Source organism: Epinephelus moara, chromosome 2, assembly GCF_006386435.1.
Source record: "Epinephelus moara isolate mb chromosome 2, YSFRI_EMoa_1.0, whole genome shotgun sequence".
NCBI classification, from domain to species: domain Eukaryota; kingdom Metazoa; phylum Chordata; class Actinopteri; order Perciformes; family Serranidae; genus Epinephelus; species Epinephelus moara.
Window position 1 is genome coordinate 19,396,980 of NC_065507.1, and position 21,112 is coordinate 19,418,091.

A 21,112-nucleotide genomic window follows, 5' to 3' on the forward strand; every position below is an offset into this window, starting at 1 on the left:
AACTTCCCACCTCCTTTCAGTCTAGACTTTCCATTTTAAAGATGAACATATTACCTCGTATCAATTTCACCAGCTCAATGTTACCTCTTGATCCTCCAACTGGCTTCTGGAGGAAGCTAAAATCCATCACTAACATTTATCTATGGAATAATAAAAAACCCAGAATTAAAGCCCCCACCTTGCAAAGACATAAATCAGCAGGTGGCGTTAATCTGCCTAACTTTGAATGGTATGCATGGTGCTTTGCACTGCACCCACTTACTGTTTGGTTGAATTCTGCATCTCAAGTGTCTTGGCGCCCCATTGAGGAGTGTTTAATACATCCACATAACTTAGCAACTCTTATATATTCAAGTATACCACAAAAAATAGTGAAACGGGACTTTGGTCCAATTATTACATATATCTTTACTGTATGGCATAAAGTCCAGAAATTAGCAAAAACTTGTAATAAGTTCTTTCATCAACCTCCCATTTTTCACAATTATTCCCTCTTAATAGGTGGCAAACCAATTATTTTTCCACAATGGTCCGACAAAGGAGTTTACAAATTCTAAGACATTATGGGACAACAAGGTCTCCGTGAGTTTCTTGACTTACAAAAATCTTATAACCTCCCGGGCACTTCTTTTTTTTTCTATTTGCAGCTGCGTGCAGCAATGCGGGCTTATGGTGTTCCGTGGGATGTACATCTGGAAAACCATCCCCTTCATGAATTACTATGCAAGAAAAACAATGGTATTATCTCTGCTCTTTACAAATACATAACCGAGGCTTCTTACAAACCTCTTACACTTAATAACATGTGGAGAAAGGACATTAATTGTTCTTCAGATCTAGATTGGCATACTATTTGGCTAAATATTACCCTGTCATCTAGAAACTTAAACCATCAGATGATACATTACAAATTCATTTACAGATCCTATATTACTCCTAAAAAACTCTATCAAATGAAGTTCAGAGATGATCCCTATTGTGATTTTTGTTCAGACAATAAAATTTGTACCTTCATCCACATGGTCTGGCAGTGCCCGGAGGTTAACAAATTCTGGTTTAACATCTCAAGCATCCTGTCTAATCTCTTTGATAGAGCAGTCCCTCACTCACAGTGCCTGCTCCTACTCAATGATACTTCATCATTGAAGCTTACTATAAATGGCAAACGACTTTTCTTAGCCGGTCTTACAGCTGCAAAAAAAAAATAATATCTTGTCGCTGGAAATCACCACATGCACTGTCAGTGAGGGAATGGCTGTTGGAGATTGCACAGCTGGAGTTGTCTATACCTCGATCTCACCATGCCAAAGCACAAAACATCTCCTGCTGGTCAAATCTACTGCAAAGGATATCTGCTCTATTGTAGTATCTATATCTCTCTTCCTTTTTACTGTTTGATAGGTGCTTTCTTTGAGAACACCTGTGGGATCTCTGGGGATTGGGGGGGGGGTATGAGTGAGTGACTGTATGGTTGAGTAGTGAGTGACTGAGTGACGATGCTTTGTTTATGTAAGATTTTCTATGGGATATTTTTTTTTCTTTTCTTTCCTTTCATTTAAAAAACAAACAAAAAAAATGTGTTACTGTTTTGTATATATCTGCATAGGCCTGCAAATTCTACCGTGTCTTAGGCATGGGTTGGGGGGATTAGGGTTGGGGCAGGTGTTGTTGCCATTGTAATTTGTACTGGGTCATGCTGGACACAGAACATCTGCCTCTGTAACTTGAAAAAGAACAATAAATAATGCAGGGGTACTAAAAGTACTCGCGTAATTTTAGAAGATAGCCTCTAAACTTGGCAATTTCAGACTGATGAAGCTCCATTATAATTTAGGCTAGATTTCTTACAGTGTAGCACAACAGGATGTTTTCATGGCCAGTATGGAGAGGACAGATGATTACAGTGACCAGCAACTCTCTCAACGTGCANAGAACAATAAATAATTGATCTAAAAAAAAAAAAAAGGAAATAAAGCTAAGCAAGAGAAAACTATCCAGGGTTACACATGCAGGGGTACTGAAAGTACTCGCGTAATTTTAGAAGATAGCCTCTAAACTTGGCAATTTCAGACTGGTGAAGCTCCATTATAACTTAGGCTAGATTTCTTACAGTGTAGCACAACAGGATGTTTTCATGGCCAGTATGGAGAGGACAGATGATTACAGTGACCAGCAACTCTCTCAACGTGCACTTGGAGAGCAGGTGTATTAAGATTTTTTTTACCTTTATTTCTGATCACATACCCAAACCAGTTAAATATCTAAGGATGTCAACGCTTTCAGTAACCACACTCTGTTCATTGATACATCCAACAAAGACAAAGCAAATGGTAGTTTCACTTAAATTACCAAAACTACCTGCTCTGTAACATTGGAGGTTCATGGAGAATGGTCAAGTCAGGAAACAGTCTATGTTTGATCATCCGCCGTAATCCTCAAAGGCGCCACAAATTTCGTTCCAGCCTTCCAGTCTTGTAATAAGTCCAATTCGCTCAGCTTCACATTGCGAAATATGTGGCCTAAAACTCATTCTGCAGACCTGTTATTAATTATGACCCCTGTTCTCAAATTTCCCCAAGAGATGCAGTGCATAATTTACACCATGTTCAAGATGAAGAGCGTGCTCTGCATCATCTAGCGTGCTGAGTGTCTGGATTAGTATGGACAGTTAAGTCTCCAACAGAACATTTATTAGATGGATTATCCAGTGCTTTCCACTTATGGAGGAAAAAAAAACATCAAAACTTATTTTTTTCTGACTAGCCATGGCACACAGTTTCATTCATAAAGTATTCATTTCACTTTCCTTCCAGTCTCTTAAGAGATGAGCTAAATAATTAGAGAGTAGCTGCTCATCGGTGTAAATGTATCCTGCACATGTAATCCTTGAACTCTGTTCTGTGAGCAGTAATGACCCTGTTTCTGTCATTAAAGACAGAGCTATACTGAGCTCATTTTTCTCCTGGTACTGTGTAGCTCAGACACTAAAATTAAATCACTCATTAAATCCATTCCAAATTCCAATCCAAATGACCATTTGTAAATCAGTTAGTCTCGCATTGTTACCTTAAACTTGTGAGCAAAGTTTGTCTTGTATGCCCCCGGAGAAACTGGAGTACATATTTGGTGCTTCTCAGAATTAAGAAAGGATCTTTAAATGGCTAAATTTCAAAGAGGCTACATCATCGAATCCCACCAAAGGACTGTTACAAAGTCAAGGATTGTTCATATTCTACTGAGGACCGAGTCCTTCCTTCAGAGAATTTTCAAGGATGCATGTGTGTATCGTCAGTGGCCCACAATTGGTACCCATGCTGGAATTGAAGGCAGGGTCTGTACAATGATGTACACCTGGGCAGTGCTAAGCCTGTTCCAATGTGTGTTCACCAAATGCTAGGAAGGAGTCTTGCCTAGCCTCTGTAGGACCCAACTTGGAAAGACCTGTCATACCAAGGAAGCACTTTGAGAAGCAGCTAGTGATTTACTGATTGGTGTGGGACCAGATTCAACAGCAGCGAAACATCTGTTTATAAACTCTCACACAACTCTTGCAGTATAATCCAAGTCTCATTTATCCATACTTCCCAGCATTTTTGCTAAAACGTTACCATTTATAACTGAACTGAAGCTCATCTATGCTCTCCTCAAAGCCAGACTCCAATACTGAGGTTGTAATGGGTATGTGTTAGACCCAGATGCAGCACACAGGCACGAGCGACGTTCAGTAATGACCTTTATTTATACACAGACTAAACAGGAAGTTGACGAAGATATTCAGATAACTCTTCAGGCTCAGAGCCCACACACAGTCTCTGGGTTCAGGGACCAGGGAACAGACCAGGCCAAACCAGGAAGCGGGACCGAGAACGAGGACGTGAGTCTTTGGACCTGAACAGTTCAGTTCGCTAGCAGGCAGAGGTGACAGAGAGGGGCTTACTGATGGCATGGTCAAGAAGACGAGCCGACGAGGGATGTGCAGGAGGCAAGTAGAAACCAGGCAATGGATCGAGGAGCCAACAGGTAGGTGAAAGATGAAAGGAGAGAGACAACTGCCGAGCAGTTGGGAACACTCACGCTGAAGTATCATTGCAGGAAAACACCACACAGCTAAAGGCAGACGGAAACTGGAGATGCAGAGGCAGAGTTCATGTTCGGGGACAGAAGGCTGGTGGGTTTATCGGGAAACAGATGATGCAGGCAGGTCAGAGGCAGACGGGGTCGGCAACAGGAGATCAGGCAGGTAAGAAGTGCTGGACAGTCTTGCATGTGGGCAAAGAACAATCTGGCAAAGAGTGTGTGTGCTGGAGAGGCTTAAATACTGGGCAGATTGGCTGATGAGCTGCAGCTGTGGAGGCAGGTGAGTGGGGTGGGGTGATCAGGTGGGAGAGCAGGGGAACAGAATGCAGGCTGTGACAAAGGTTGTTGTTTTTTTTGCTAAAATGTGTGTGTTTGGGAAATACTAATTATCCAATCAATCAATGAATCAATTGAACCATTTTCTGTGGAGCCATGTGAGAAAAACAAATTCACAAATTCAATTAAACACGAAACGACTAATCAATATACAAATAGTCATTCTGAAGATGAAGCATTGTGTGCCAAACAAATGTGCCATAATATCTAACAGGAAGCTTTGGGAGAGGAGTAAATCATGTTCTGTTGCATCAAACAACAGCAATAGTGGTGCCAAACTATTCACACTTCATTTTTCCTCTGGTTATACCTAAAATGGTGCACACTGCTCTCCTGACCTGAGGACAAAGGCCAGGCTAACAACCACACAATACTAAATTTGCAGGGAAGGACTGAGCATATCTATTTCTCCTCTCGGTGGGGTCATCCAAAACCTTGGGGCCCACGGTCTGGAGCCTCTGTAAGCCTGTGCCTTATGTAGGGATTGCCTAAATAGGTTACCAAGCCGTATTATTTATAAAATGGAAAAGTTTAATAGTTGTTTCATGGCAGAAATCTTCTCGACACAGGGGAACCAGGCCAGGTTATGAGACATGAGAGCTATTGTCACACCAATCAATCACACATTACTTTACACATAGCCACTTCTACGATTTACTGCGTCTTTTACTGTGGCAAGCACTACTGTTCTCACCTTTTGTGCTCAAGTCATATTTTCCATCGATTTTACAAACTCTAAGGAGACCAAATTCTTTTTTATTTTATGTTTTAACACAGAAGAGAGCTGGTGGATGAAACCTGACCAACGATACCTCATAATCAAAATGGTCGTGTAACTGTAGCGCAACACTGAGAGGTCAGGTTTGCAATTTTTTATAATGAATTTCTTTTCCAAGCACACAATTCAGCCAATACTTATTGGCGCGGCTGTTTCAACAGACATTAGTTCTGTTCACTCGGGGTGGCAGTGAAAGAAAAGGCTTAAGAGTGAACATTTCCTCATGAAACAGATGCACTATTCAACAGTAGAGGCCTTTTCCTGACAATCCTTTTGGCACATTGTTGCAGTTGTCTCACATTCATATAGCTATAAGCTGGCCTGTTAATTTCTGGATGTGGTTCTTGGCATGAAAATATGAATGCTTAATGGGGCAAAACCACTGCGTAATGTCTGTGATATGTCCACCGAACATGCTCAGGAAGGGTTTGGCATTATTGTTCTGTATGAGAGCTAATTAAGTAAGCACTGCCAGCTCGGTCAGAATGCAGACACTAGGGGAAACAAAAACACCCCCATTCTCTGTTACTCCAGTTCTCCTGAAGTGCCTCTTGTTCTCTTGTTTTCCAGCAGCTGTGCTCGCCTGGGAGGGAATGACGAGAGGAAAATGTGAACTAAGATGTGCCCAGGATGTGCCAGTTTTTTTGTTTTTTGAAGTAACTAGTGTCTGTTGTTGCTGTCCTCTCCATATTCTATTAAGTTGATTGTCATGTCACGTTTTGTGTGCACCTTCATAGACAGATGTAACAGGTGGCACACAGTACATTGTTTAACATCTGAAACAGTTTTATAGGTGTATTTGAGTGGCAGTGTAGCCAAGTGATTAAAAACCCGCTGTTACCAACTTCAGTTACCAACACACAATCTGTTTATGATTTGAAATAAGTCAGTACAATATTACTACACAAAAGTTTTATGTACTTGGCTCCAGTAAAATGTCACAGTGACAGACATAATTGAATAATGAGCTACTGACAGACAAGAGCAGAAAGCTTTGTACATCTTACAGTAATTTAAAAAGAAATGTGCATTCAGTTACAGCACTGGGTGGCACCGGCTAGTTCAAACACAGCCTCAATTTGAACAAAAGTTCTAACTAAGGTTGGACTTAATGCGCCACTAACATTTTGAGGGTTGCATCAGCTGAGATAGTTCCAGTGTAGGCATATCTGTATATCTTATAGCTAGCCCTTAGCTGCGGTAAAGTCCCCTATAGAATAGTGGTGACATGGCGCATTGCTTTAAAAAGTGGGATAACTTGTAGGAGGAGCAAATTATACCTTCTGTTTTGCCTCAGCAACGCATCCTCCATGCTGGATTATAGACTGTTTAAGTGGAATTCTATTGCTAGACAGTTTGGGTCCATGTTTACTTCCTGTTAACTGATGTCATTCACATACACTGCAAAATGTTCCAACAGGGATTTACAGTGTCAATGTTGTCATGTTTAGGCTATCCTCATTGCCTCACCAGCCACACTGCACAAAGCCTGCCATCTAAATTTGCCTATCCTTGATTTTATTACATCCTCAAAATAAACATATCAAAAACATCACCAAAACAGCCCTTTTCCACCTCAAGAACATCTCCAGACATCACCCCCCTCTCTCTCATTCAGTCTCAGAGACTTTGATAAATGCCTTTATTACATTGAGACTAGATTGCTATTATACCCCACTCCTTGGTTCACCCGCCTGGAGGTTAAAAAGACTGCAATATTTCCAAAACTCAGCAGCAAGAGTTCTTTGCCAGATGCAGCCCTAGGAGCACACTACACCTACCCTTCAGCAACTTCATTGGCTCCCAGTTTAACACTTCTCCTTATCTATAAATCTGTCCATGGCATGGCACTGCCCTACCTTTCCAATCTTCACCATTCCGAAACACCTCATTGATCTCTCCGTTTCTCTGATGCCAACTTACTCTTCCCTCGAATTTCCAGGTACCACACTATGGGTGACCAGGCCTTTAGTGTAGCTGGCCCTAATCGGTGGAATGCTCTCCCTCAGGCTGTGCGTCAGTGCATGTCGGTTTCTTCTTTTAAGTTGCAACTGAAACTCATCTTTTTAGAATAGCTTTCCCAGTGCTTTATAATATATTTTATGAATACTTACTGTTAATGCATTTCATCATTTTTGCTGTTAGTCTTTTTTATTGTTTGCTGTTAACTTCTGTTACTATTGACTGTCTTATCTGGTTTTGTTAAGTGTCCTTGGGCATCTTGAAAGGTGCCTATAAATCAAATTTCTTCTTCTTCTTCTTCTTCTTCGTCTTAGTCTTCTTCGTCTTCTTAAGAGGATTATGTGGGTTAGGTATGCTTAGTCATGTAGGTTAAGGTTATACATTTGTGTATGTTAAGTTGTACAGATATTAAGATTAATGTTGTAATGTTCTGAAGGTTAGGGTTGTATAGTTATTTAGGCTAAGTTGTATAGTTATGTATGTTTATGTTATTTAGTTGTGTAGGTTAAGGTTGTATGAAGGTTAAAGTTGTACAGGTATGAATGTTAAGTTGTGTAGTTATGTAGGTTAGGGTTGTATAGTTAAGGTTTTACAGTTGTGTGTGTTAAGGCTGTATAGGTATGAAGGTTAAGGTTGTATAGTTATCTATGGTAAGTTGTGTAGTTATGGAGGTTAAAGTTGTGTAGATATGTAGGTTATGGTTTTACAGTTGTGTGTTAAGTTGCATAGTGTGTAGGTTAAGGTTGTACAGTTACAAAGGTTAAGGTTGTACAGTTGTATATGTTAAGGTTGTATAGGTATGAAGGTTATAGTTGTATAGTTATGGAGGTTAAGGTTGTATAGTTATCTAGGTTAAGTTGTATAGCTACAAAGGTTAAGGTTGTATAGTTGTATACATTAAGGTTGTATAGGTATAAGGTTAACATGTAGATATGTAGGTTAAGGTTTTACAGTTGTGTGTTAAGTTGTATTGTGTGTATATTAAGGTTATATAGTTATGTAGGTTAAGGCTGTACAGTTGTGTGTGTTAAGGTTGTATAGGTATGACAGTTAACATTGTATGTAGAGGCAACAGATAGGATTCGGTTTTTTTTTTAGCTTGGCGCCACCTAGCGTCAGTGGTGTTGCGTCTCACTGCCGCAACGACCAAATTGAACGTGGGGATCAGACATAATCAATAATATGACTCTATTAGACTCTCTAAATTAAATTAAATGTAGGTTGTAAAGCCACCGGTATACCTCTATGTATATGTAGAATGAGAAGGTGTGTGGACACTCTACTAAATAAATGAGTAAAGAGACCGAGCAACAATTATCAGATTTATCTGAAGAAAAAACAAATAGTAATGCAAATAATTATACCAGAATGCACAGTATCAGTACAACTCACAGTAAATTATACCAATATGTACAGTATCAGTACAAACAACAGTAGACACAGTGGAATTATGCCAATTATGTCACTGTCCGAGGGCTGCCGTAGAATGACAATGAGGATGTCAGCCGACCAACACTCGCTACCCGGTCCCTGGTTGCGGCGATTTGCGATGCTGGCCAGCTAGGAATGAACTAGCAGCCAGTACAGTACAGTCCTCTCTCGTCTAGCGAACATTTAGCCGTGTTACTTACTGATCCATTAGAAAGAAAGCTAGCTGGACAGTTACTTACTGATCCATTAGAAAGAAAGCTAGCTGGACATCGGTTTTGAGGCCTCTTTGGTCACGGAGCTCCCTCCACCTCTTGAACGCCTGACTGAGGTTTACTCTCTCCCTCCACCTCTTGAACGCCTGACTGAGGTTTACTCTTGCTTTTCCAGTCCCTGATTGGCTGACCGACCAATTTCACAATACATGACGCGTTTCCTGCCGTAAAGCTGATTTTACTGTGGCCACTACCCTGTGCAACCCACATAATGATATATTTAGGAAAAGATGCTATCTGTTGCCTCTTTAAGGTTGTATAGTTATCTGTGATAAGTTGTGTAGTTATGTAGGTTAAGTTGGGTATAACGCGTTACAAAGTAAGCGTCGGAGTACTTTGATTACTTTTTGCAGTAACGAGTAACCTAACGCGTTAGTTTGCTGTTTGAGTAATCAAATACTTAAGTACATTTTCAAACAAGACATCAGTTACTTCCGTTACTTTTAGAACGCTGGTCCTTCAGCTCCAAAACAGCAACGGCTGTTGTTTGGTTCTAATAACGGAGATAACGTCTGAAAGAAGCCACGGAGCTTGAAATGCTGCCGTTGTCTACGGTGGAGTTAAATAGGTGGAGTAGGACTCACTGACAGACATATTTCAGACTCAGGACTTGCATTATGCCTGGTACACGCTACACGCTGGTACTCACCAATTATCCCCGGTCGTCTTTCACGGCGTGTGTGATGTCATCGGGTTATTCTTGTCCTATTTTTATTACTTTCACTATTATTTGAGTCACTGTGTCTGTTCATGTGCCAGCCGACATGTTGTTGTAGTCACCTAAAAGCGTCAGCAGATGGCAGGAGCTACATTTGAAGCGCCATACGTAAACTATCAAGCTACTGTATCTTCCACAGGAAGTTCTGACAAATGTTTCAGAATAAAAGCCTATTTAGAAAATGGAGGGATTCTCTCAGCCGAGGTTATAAGGGGCTTTTAATTTGAAACAAGTGTTGAGTTTGAAATGACGGTGCGATATGTTAACTTTACAAAGACAACGGAGCGGATAAAAAGTAAATATATAAACACACAGAGGGATTAATAAATAACGGACCGTCTATAATGTAGTTTGTTTCAAATGAAGCTGGGAGCCTCTGCAGTTGTGGTGAGTAAAAGCCCCGCCGCTATTTGTTAATGTTATTACTTTATGTCCGACCGTGAGGATGTACCATTGTTTGCTAGCTTGATGCTAATGACAGTAACGTTAACTCAGCGGGTTGACAAAGTGCCTCTGCTGTTTCACACCATCATTTCCCCCTTTTACTCTGTGTGGTAACATCCCTAGAGGAAATATTAAAAACGCTGGGGTGTTGTTGTCATACAGTTGTCTACGGCAGCAGATCGTTCTGTGTTTCTACTGGTCAAAGTGACGGCTGTGATGGGAGAATTGGATCTCAGTGAAGGGCAAGTGGTCCATAACTTTAATTTTGGAGACAAAAAAATGTAGGCTTAGCGCCCTGTGGTCCATTGCCCAATAGGAAATGTAGATTACTCAAAAGTACTTTAAAAGTTCTTGAGTTACTTTTCTCAGGCAGTAACGTTGGAAGTACTTTTAAAGTAACTGAGTTACTTTACTGAGGGAGTAACGCAGTAAAGTAACTGGTTACTTTTTTAGAAAGTAACACAGTAACGTACTTTGATTACTTTTAAAGTAACCCTTACCCAACACTGATAGTTCTCTATGGTAAGTTGTGTAGTTATGGAAGTTAATGTTGTACAGTTGTATATCAAGGTTGAAGAGGTATGAAGGTTAACGTATAGTTATGGAGGTTAAGGTTTCATAGTTACAAAGGTTACGGTTGTATAGTTATCTAGGCTAAGTTGTTGTAAGTTGTTGCTGTAGTTTAAGGTTATATAGTTATTTATGTAAAGATTGTATAGTTATATAGTTTAAAGTTATATAGTTATGTATGTTAAGATTGTATAGTTATGTAGTTTAAAGTTATATAGTTATGTATGTTAAGATTGTATAGTTATGTTGGTTACGTTTGTATAGTTATGTAGTTTAAGGTTATATAGTTATGTATGGTAAGATTGTAGAGGTATGTTGGTTGGTTTGTATAGTTATGTAGTTTAAAGTTATATAGTTATCTAGGGTAAGGTTGTATTGGTATGAAGGTTAAGGTTACATAGTAAGGTAACTAGTTTAAACGTATTGTTTAGTGTGACTTTTTCTCCGAAACTTAAGAGGGAATTAACATATAGCTGGTGCTGTATGGTGTTGTCATTTCAGCAACACAGTACTGGACTCTACAGGAATATCTAATGTCTTTAAAAATGAAGAAATAGGTTTTGTTTAAAATTATGTAGGTAGTTGACTTGAACCTTGAACATTTTCCCCTTCTGCTTTAAGATTTTAGTTTTTCCAACTCTGTACATTGTGCCAAAACAGACAGTATAATCTGCGCCCATATTTCATCAAAGTGTAATTCACTAAATCGAGGTCAGATTCTCTCAGGAGTCTCAGTAAGGGCAGGAATGTCAGCAGAAGCATTCTCTTAAAAAAGCATCACATAGACTTGTATTTTGTGGCCTCTTGCGGATATTTTATTGGGAATGTGTTTGCTTTTACCACATGTCATGTTTAAGAAAATGGTCTACAGCTTCATAGTACTTAAAGGGAGTTTATAGATAGAAAATCTGAGTAAATGCACAGTATTTCTTGGCTGAGGCTGCATCAGGAACTCATTTCTTGGTTCACTTTTCAACAGGAGATAAAAACTATATGCTACCCTTCATGGTTGTGATTCAAGATGTGACAGACTCAATACATCCAGATTACCACATCAGTTGAGAAAAATTGTCTCATTTCAAAAGTGAAAACATATTTGAATGTTTTCTTGCTTTACGATTCCTGACCAGCTTATAGCTAAATGAATGCTGACAGATAACTTATCTGAAAGCACATCGCTGTCAAGCAGCACAAAAGACAATGACTCCAAAAAACAAAGCGCTCTCAGTCTATGGCAGTGAGGTACATGAGGCAGAAGATGTGTCATTAAACAGGACCACTGCTAGATATGCTGTGGTAGCATCACGCTAACTTAAGTCATTTCCAGAATCATATCCAGATATGCAGATGGAGGGTTTTCGGTGAAGATGTGATTATTCTTGTCATCACTGTCTCTTTCCAGCTGGATGCTATTCCTGTCTGTGATTTTTGACAACTGGCAGTGGTTCTGTTTGACATCACCCTGAGCCAATCAGGAGCAAGCTGAGAAGGCAGCAAGAATGCAATATTAATGGACACCAGCTTTTGAATCATCCATCATCAGTAGGTACACAGCTTGAACTCAATTATCTGTACTTGTAAGGCTTCAGCCAAGCCAGCACAGCACCTCTGCAGTGGTTGCTGCTGCTGTGCTTTTCATCTTATCTAACGAGTGCTGGGTGGCCTGGAGCACTGCTGGGCCTGAGCTCGTGTCTGGCTATTCTCATAGGTTGTGAGCATGCAAAAGGTCAGTGTTTGGAAAGTATTAGCACCCACTAAAGTACAGAATTATTATGAACTCAAAAGATGTGTACTCAGGTGTGTCTGGGCGGCATGTGGTTGGGAACAGGAAGTGCAGGGCAGGCTGTATGTCCAGTGTGTATGCATGACAGTAGTGAAATGAAGGTGAGACAATACATTATCAAGGTGTAGCCAGAGCAGACAAGCTATATGGAGACAAACCTCAGACACAATGTCTAATATAAGACCCCCTCCAGTCAGTCGTCCCTGCCTGCTCCCTTACAGTCAGGATGGCTGCAAAGATAACAACAATACCATTGCTGATATTCACTGCTGCCCTCGCCTAATTTTTACAATACTACTCTTGTCTACTGACATGATAACTGGTTTACCATCTCCCTGATTTCATGTGAATGCAGCATAACAAGCAAGATTGTGTCCTATGTGAAATTAAAAGTCGATGTTGAGTTACTTTGTCACATGCTAGTCAGTAGTTAGTCATGTGAGTCATTAGTCACTCACTAGTCAGTGGCTAATCCAACACATTCTCACTCTGACCTCGTCACATACTGACGTTTCTCTCCACATGCACATATGACATGCAAGGTACCCTGGATGCATGTGTCAAATTCTGCCTGTTATATGCATTGTCTTCTTTCAAAATACACTTCCGTTTCACACGGGGGCTGACCTTCGACTTCATTTTTGAAAATCGAAGCTTCGGAGCTCAGAGTCCAAAGAAGTTAATAACTTACAAATTATGGCGAAAAAGTAGTTTCTTGCAACCCTAGAATTAAGATAAAAATATTCACAAACAAAAAAACACTTCTGGTTACTGATAAGTAGTGTTTAACTTTTGATTTAACACTAAAAATTAAAACCCTCGGCGCGTACTGCAGCGCAAGCAGACAGATGCGCGACTCAGAGCAGCATGTGTCACTGATACCAGACTCAGAGCGCAGCGGACCGGTGGAAAATGTCACCATCAGCATATTATTTTACATCAATAAAATCTATTTTATCATTATTTTGAGTCACATTGTTGAAAGAATTTAGTTGTCTGTTTTCAAGCAGGATAATAGGTCTCCATTCATTGCATGTCGGGCTTTCTATTTCCTTGTCGGAGATGGTGTTGCGCTCAAAGTCCCCTAAAAAAACGGGAGAAAAAAAAGGCAGAATATTCCAAAAAAAAAAAAAAATTCACAATCGAATCCCGTGCCATCGAACAAAGCTTTGAAGCTTCGGATTTTTTGGGTTAGCCCTAGTTCTCACAGGAAATTCAACAACGATAAACACACTACGTCGGTACAACACCGTGAATTGATGTTTTTTTTCCTTTAACAACAAAAACATGTGGTTAGGTTTCGAAGGTCTGTGTTTGTTAGACTCATCCATCCATTCGCCGCCTTAACCTTCATCCTTGTCCCGCCATGTTTCCGTCTGATGACTCCAAGCGCTGTTAAACTATAACGGCAACCAGCTACGTATCATGCCGACATTAAAGGACCTCTTTTTTCGTGGTTTGTCACTGCCAAAGCGCACGATTTCGACAACTTCGGAGTGAGATAGGGCTCGCTAATAAGTCTCTAGACAGTCGTTAGTCACTCATTAGTCAGTCGCTAGTCATGTGAGTCAATCACACATTAGTCACGAGTCATTGGTCATTTGTTAGTCACGTCAGTTGCTAATCAGTCCCTAATCAGTCGTTAGGCGCGTAACTCGTTAGTCACTCATTAGTCAGTCGTTAGTCACATAAGTCAATAATCACATATTCGTCACCTTGAATGAATGGTTGGTCACTCCTTAGTCAGTCATTCATCATATGAGTCATCGATCACTTGGTAGTCACAGGAGTAATTAGCCCCACACTTGTCAGTTACTAGTCAGTCCTTAGTTATGTGATTCGTTAGTCACTCATTAGTCAGTTGTTAATGACATGGGTTGTTAATCACTCATTAGTCACATGAGTCATTATTTAGTTGTTAATTATGTGAGTCATTACTCCCGTGGGTCAAGTGACATGATTATGTCAAATACGATCTTTTCCTCACCCTATCCAAGCAGATAACCACCAACCACCTGCATCAAGATATAACAAAAAAAGACTGCCCCTGGCATCATGCCTTTGCCAGAGCATGGAAATATTATAAGTAGGGATAAGATCATGTTGGTATTAGATGAAACAATGATCTTCTTGACCTGTATTTTTCATGTTAATGCACATCTGTAAACCAGGTGACATAATGATTGTGTAAGTATTTCCATCCATACTCATAATGTACAATCTGTTTTAATAATTCCTGGTGCTCTGTGAATGTATATTGTTTCTGTATTATATGTTTTTCTCTTTGAAGTTATATAGAAGCAGTATGTTTTGATCAATTAGAAACATATATGTTGATGAATACTCAGCCAAAACTAAGAAATCCTGCCTCCCCTTGCCTCTACATATTGACTCTGGTGATAATAAAACACTCATTTTTGTTAATAATATGCATCCGTAGGTGACAGTTCCCTGGGAACCTTGCATGATATTCATATTGTCTGAACGGTGCCATATTTTGAAGTAAGAACATAGGGATTTTATGTCAACTTAATATCTACCAGAGGGTCAGTAAATCATTTAATAGCTTGTCTCCGAGTCACTGGTGGAACACAATTGACTCACTTCCTGGCATTGCCTCTCTCAACAAATACTGTCTGACAGGCATATTATGGATACAATAAAATCTTCTCTGGCATGTTGTGAAATAAACCTTAAAGAAATTCACTGGACTCCCATTGCATGCAATACAAGAATGCAACGGGATAACTTTCCAGGAAAACAATCAAGAAGTCAACAATCACAAACAAAAACAGAAGGCATTTTTTTGTACACTGAAGATGATGGCAGAAAATATGATTTCCCGCAATGTAAACCTAATACAGATGACAATAAAAATACAGCTCACAGATTTTATTTAATGCTTTTTCGTGATACAAGATGACCTTTTTCCTCCTTTGCTCATATTATTTCACGAAGCAGAAGACATGGCAGTACCTCAAACTGGTCACCACAGAATTAACAGAGAGAGACATACAAACACACCAATACCTTTGGGCAATTATGAATCTCCAGTTCACATAATATTTACAAACCAGATCATGTGGAACTTGACTTATAAATAAATTCAGTGATACTGTTGAGACTTTACCTTTCCATTTCAAGACCAACTTAGCTGAGAAACCAAACACAAAATGATTAATAATAAACACCCACTGAGCGTGTTTGGGATGTTTCAGATTGACGTGTTAGACACCGTGTTCCAAGGAGCTAAAACAAATATGTGGCGTTAAATTTTTTTGTTCAGAGTAAATATACAGTGTACATCTTGATTATGAGTCAACTGGGGGTTTTGTTTGTTTCTAAACAAAGTCTCTGCTTTCAGAATATGAAACTGTTATCACCAAATTCAGACTGCAAATACAGTTTTGAAGCCTCTAAAGACAAGATGGCAAGCTAGCAGCAAACAATTGTTAACCACAGTCTAGTCTTACTCAACACCACTCTTCCTCCCTCCCTCTATTCATACAATTATGAATGAATGGCTTAAAGTAAGAAGGCAGGGTCTGGGACAGTGGGTTTTCATCTGACTTCAAATAAAAAAATTGTTGGCTTTCATAATATTAAAATCCAGCAGGTCACCACTGAGCTAGTTCTAAGCTGCAGCATGTATCAAAATGTGACGTCAAATGTTTAGGCTTTTATTAATATGGAAATGATACACATTGTAAGTTTGGTTGGAATCTCCATAATTTTACAGATAAGAAACTATGAGCACCAAAGGGAAATTCATTCAGATTTACCAACATGGTGAACAAGAGAGACAGAAAAAAAAGATCAACTCCTTACCTTGGAAGCAGTCCTAACGTCTGAATATGTGTCCAGTCCTCGATTATTTATATTTCTTTCATCTGTAAGAGTCCACCATTCAAAGAAACAAAATTGTTTTTTCTAAATAATTATTTCAAGTTATGAATGTTGTCATGTAAGTCCATTGCTAACTGCCAACGTGAGCGATTAGCATGCTAGCGGTTATCACGCCAGCCAGCTAACATGATAGCTTACATGTAAATGTACTGTTTTAATGTTTCATTAATTAATGAAAATGAATGCACCCTCATTTACTTTGTTGTGTTCAGGGTACACGTGTCTTCACAGTTTACTTTGGGTGTAATTTGAGTTATGTGCCTGGAGTGACAAGCTAACTTATCCTTTAAGTGTGGTGCTATGTTGCTCAGTTAAAGGAACTCTTACCTTTCTTGCATTTCACACAGCACTTAAAAAAATTTGAACATCCACAACTCCCGCCTCCCTCCAAAGTCCCATCCCCCTCCTCCTGCAACTCCACCTCCCTCCAAAGGCCTACTCCCCCCTCCTCCATTAGACGTAGGCATTTTTCAAGGTAATGTTAGATACACGGAAGAGGAGAGCAAGTCAAACACTACAACCAAGACAGTCAAATGCAACCCCGGAGTTTTAAAACTCCAACCGGAGTCAGTGATGACTGATGAGTTTTAGAATAAGGTTACAGTGCTAACGTTAGATAGTAGGGTTAACGTTACTAGTAAATGGAAATGCATAAGGAAGATAACGTTAATGTTTCAGAGGCTACGCTACAGTAGGCTAACGTTAGCCATTAGCAACTGGATGCTGTGTTGTCATAACGTTATGAACTGAACTTTTTTAATGTAATTTTAATGCACAGCACAAAAATGAACTGACATTTCGCATACCCCAAGCAAAAAGAAACAAAACATTTAAAAACAATTTGTGCAACATATAAGAAAGAACATATAGCGCAATAGTAAGATGAAAAGGGTCGACATTTCACAGTCAAAAACTCCACATCCTGAGAGCAGAACTAGGAGATCCTCTTCACATCACAGCACCATGAATTGTTTATATTGCTGGAGCTTACCTGATGATGCAGCCTTCCTGTCTGCTCTGTGTAGTGTTAGCCCCGTTAGTCCAGCCAAAGATACTGGATTACTACAAGATGGCCCACCTATACTCCCATTGTATGAAATGGTATACATTTCCAGTCTCCTAAATAGGCGTTGTCCCCCGTACCCCAATCAAAGACGATGGAGAACTGCCAATCAAAGACAAGTATCCCCAACCTCGCTTCTGTCAACATGTGTGTACCCTTACTGGCCATAAGCTAAATAAATAAACAGTCCGTGAAAAATGTTTTTTTCCAGCGGATGTCTTAGTTACAACATGATTGAGCTAACTGGAGTAGTTTCATTTCAGTTGTATCCGACAACGGGAGGCTTTTAACGGATGACGTCCTGATGTGAGCTTTGCTGCTGCTGTTAGCTGTCCCTGTCAGCTGCAGCCACTGATGCTTTCTAGACATCGTGATTTCCCAAAACTGAATAAATACCACACATAACAACACAAAACTGGTTTGCTAGCTCAATCATGTTGTAAATGTAACTGTAACTGTAAGATATTCGCTGGAAAAAATATTTTTTTAATCCAGTATCTTTGGTGAAACTGCACTGATTTCGGCACCAGAGAGGAGATATCTGTTGCCAGATCTCGCGAGAGTGGGTTGTTGAGACAGAGATAGGTCTTGAGCAAAGTAAATTTTCTCCTGATTTGTCCGTCTGAAATTTGCCAGTTTGGTGTCGGAATGTGTGGCTTGTGATAAATGGTCCAATATTTGCTTCCGTGACTATGGGGCGAAAGAATTGGCCATAATCTGTAATCACGTTCATTCTCCCACTGAAGTCAATGGACTGAGGACCTGCTGTTAGTCTCCTAAAGGGGCGTGGTGGTCGCGAATCCCACGTGACACTGATACAGGAAACTGACTTGCAGTGGACCGTCTTGGTTTATCCACCGTCTTTGGTCCAGCGAGCGGATGTTCGCCAGAAGGCTGCTGGGAACAGCTGGTTTGATGGGGTTAGCTCTTAGCCTAGAGCTAGATGCTACGCGAGTGGTTACGTCAGTCGGAGGCCTCCACATGGGGAAGACAGACAGGACAGGAGAAAACTCCGACCAATGGTCGGAGTTTTCTTAGAACCATATGAGAATGGTATAATTATGAGATTTTATTTCTGGTGGAATTCACTTACATTTCAGTGTGCCATCAGCTTATTAATAGCATTTTGACCTAAACAAAGAAAAGTGTAAAATTTCCAGAAAGGTAAGTGTTGCTTTAATTATGCACTCAGTTGAAGCAGTAGGATAACAGTGGCTATGTTAATACAGAGACCATTGCTGTGTCTCAAATCACATACTTCCGTTAGTACACTTCCATGTTGTATACTATGTGCACTATGTAGTTATTAGTGTAGTGCGCAAATTTCGGCAGGGCAGTGTTTTCTCAAACCAAACACAGCCGTTGTGCACTCACCGGAAATGACGACCGCAAATTAGCTAGTTAGCAAACTAGCATCAGCATTCGCATTATCGTTCGCAGTACCAAATCAATACAGACATAGTGCAAGAAACACATGTATTTGTACAATGCAGCGACGTTCATGGTCGCACAATCCTCAGCCGCCATTTCCAGTTTGAAAAGTGGTCCCTCACCTTCCGCTACGTAGCCAAGATGGCGACCATTGAGGGCGAGAACTTCTTGACTGTTTTGAGTGCACCATCCAGGTACTCATAGTGCACTGCATTTTTCCATACTTCTCAGTGTGAATGTACTTATGCACTCAAAATATTAAGTCTAAGTACAGAAGTACGCGATTTGAGACACAGCACGTTATTGGTTTCTGTCTTTGTTTTTGCTGACCACACTTCCCTACACAACTCAACTGCACTACATGCACACTAGTAAATAAAGAAGGCTTAAAGAAAGAAGGAACTGCCTCCTGTGTGTTCTTGTACCACCTGAACAACTCATCATCCAAACCCAGCGCTTTGTTTCTACCTGGTTCTCACCAACAACAAAATAAAAGTGTCCCTAACCTTTCTGTGTATTTTTCACCCCAGGACAGCCCCTGTAGTACAGTATGCATTCCCAGTTTAGTAGACCAAAGGGCTCTCTCATGTACATTTGCAGCCACTGTACTAAAATCTTTGAAGACCTTTTCTCAAAACCATGATTGTTGACAGTCATTATATAATGTGATGCATTTTGCCTAATATTTAAAAAATACTGATACCACTAGAAAGCTAAGAATCTCTTCTTTCCAACAGTGTGTAGCTCCAGACCTGGATAGAGAGGGAAGTATGTTACCAGAGGGGGAAGCATTTTGGTCAATTTGCAAACAAGACTATAATGACTGTAATGGTTTTGTCCTCTGATGTAGCACTCAGAAGATTATCCGTAAACCTATCTCCATGAGGCAAGAGGAAGTAGTTCAAAGGCTTTCAGTGAACAGGTTCACTAAGAGCTCTAAACATGGGTCATTGTCTGTTATTGTCTACTTTGTCAGGCTCATTAACTTAATTTTTTTTGGCATGCTCTGCTGCTCCTGCCGTGCTTTCTCCCACACTCATGATGTTATCACTGGTGCAGTTCGACTGCTTTTCGTCTCTTTTAATCAGTGCCCTCAGCCTCAGAGGCTTGATCTGTCAAGACTGCTCAACCCTGAGACGCAGTGGAGGCTTGAGACAGAGTGAAGGATTGTTGGCTGACAGATGACAGCACACGGTGCATGATCAGTGCAAACCCTTATAACAGCCTGTTGCTCACCTGCCAGTATTTATAGCAAAGGAGAAAAAACAAGCTGTCTACCATAAACCGCTTGTTTTCTTCTGCTAATATGATCATAAGAAATCAATTAAAATGCCATAGATGTTAACATGCCATGGTTTCATGATATACTATGTGCATGTGTTGTAAAAAGTAATAACTGCTAATTACTCATGTGGTAGGATACTGAACTCGGCTGAAAATATAAAACATAAATGGAAATTCCAAGTCACTCTACATCATGTCTGCCACAGGGTGACTCCACTGTAAACTCATTAATCATAAAGTAAAGAACCCTTCAGCTGGCCTCAGAGGTGCGATATCACATGTCAGTGCAATATCAAATCAAAGCTCCATAACATCTACTGTCAAAATGGAGACAAAATAAGATGAGGACTAATTTATCAAGCGTTTGTGTCGTTGCTTCATAAATCATCAGAGCAGAATGACTCTTGTCAAGAGTTTTGACAGGCAGGACAAACTTTGTTACTGAAAGAAAGCAGTAAAAACCCAGAGCAGACATTTTCCACAGCGCATGCCAGGAAAATAAAACAAAAATGCTTTTTGTGCAACTGTGGCATGGTACACACCTACTGGAGCCTTTGTTCGATTAAACTGTTGGCATGTAGGTGAAAGGATTGATGAGACCTGACAACATTGAGAGCTCCTGATTCACAAGTAAGTGTCCGGTTGCATCTGTAAAAATACTACAGTATTTCTTGTGTGTATGGTGTTTTTGAGCTCGGATGGAAGCATTGCTTTTTAACAAAAATGCTGGATTTTTGCTATGTGTATAGCATACATTGTATAAATAATGGACGTATAGCTACCATAACATCACCCACTGGTTTGTGGACTCCTATTATAGAGCCTTAAGTTCAGCATTACAGCCGTTGCATCTTGGTTGTTTGAAGCCAGAAGTGATCATATTCGGGTGAGAGGGAGATGTTTGCATTTTATTTTTCTGCAAACCACGAATATATATAACATTTGTATGTAATTATGTAGCAGATACACACATCTGCCACTTTATTAGGTACACCTGTAAGTGACTTTGAACGTGGTATGGTTGTTGGTGCCAGACGGGCTGGTCTGAGTGTTTCAG

The 21,112-nt window shown here is 40.1% G+C and overlaps 1 protein-coding gene across 1 annotated transcript in view; it reads right to left on the reverse strand.

Annotated features, from left to right (window-relative positions):
• Window positions 1-3,818: 3,818 nt before the first annotated feature.
• The window catches only part of LOC126401207 (glutamate receptor ionotropic, kainate 4-like), a 432,132-nt gene continuing 414,838 nt past the window's right edge, over window positions 3,819-21,112 (reverse strand). The window contains exon 13 of the mRNA XM_050062325.1: window positions 3,819-3,905. Within this exon, the coding sequence (XP_049918282.1) occupies window positions 3,819-3,905 (87 nt within the window). The remainder of the gene's footprint in view (window positions 3,906-21,112) is intronic.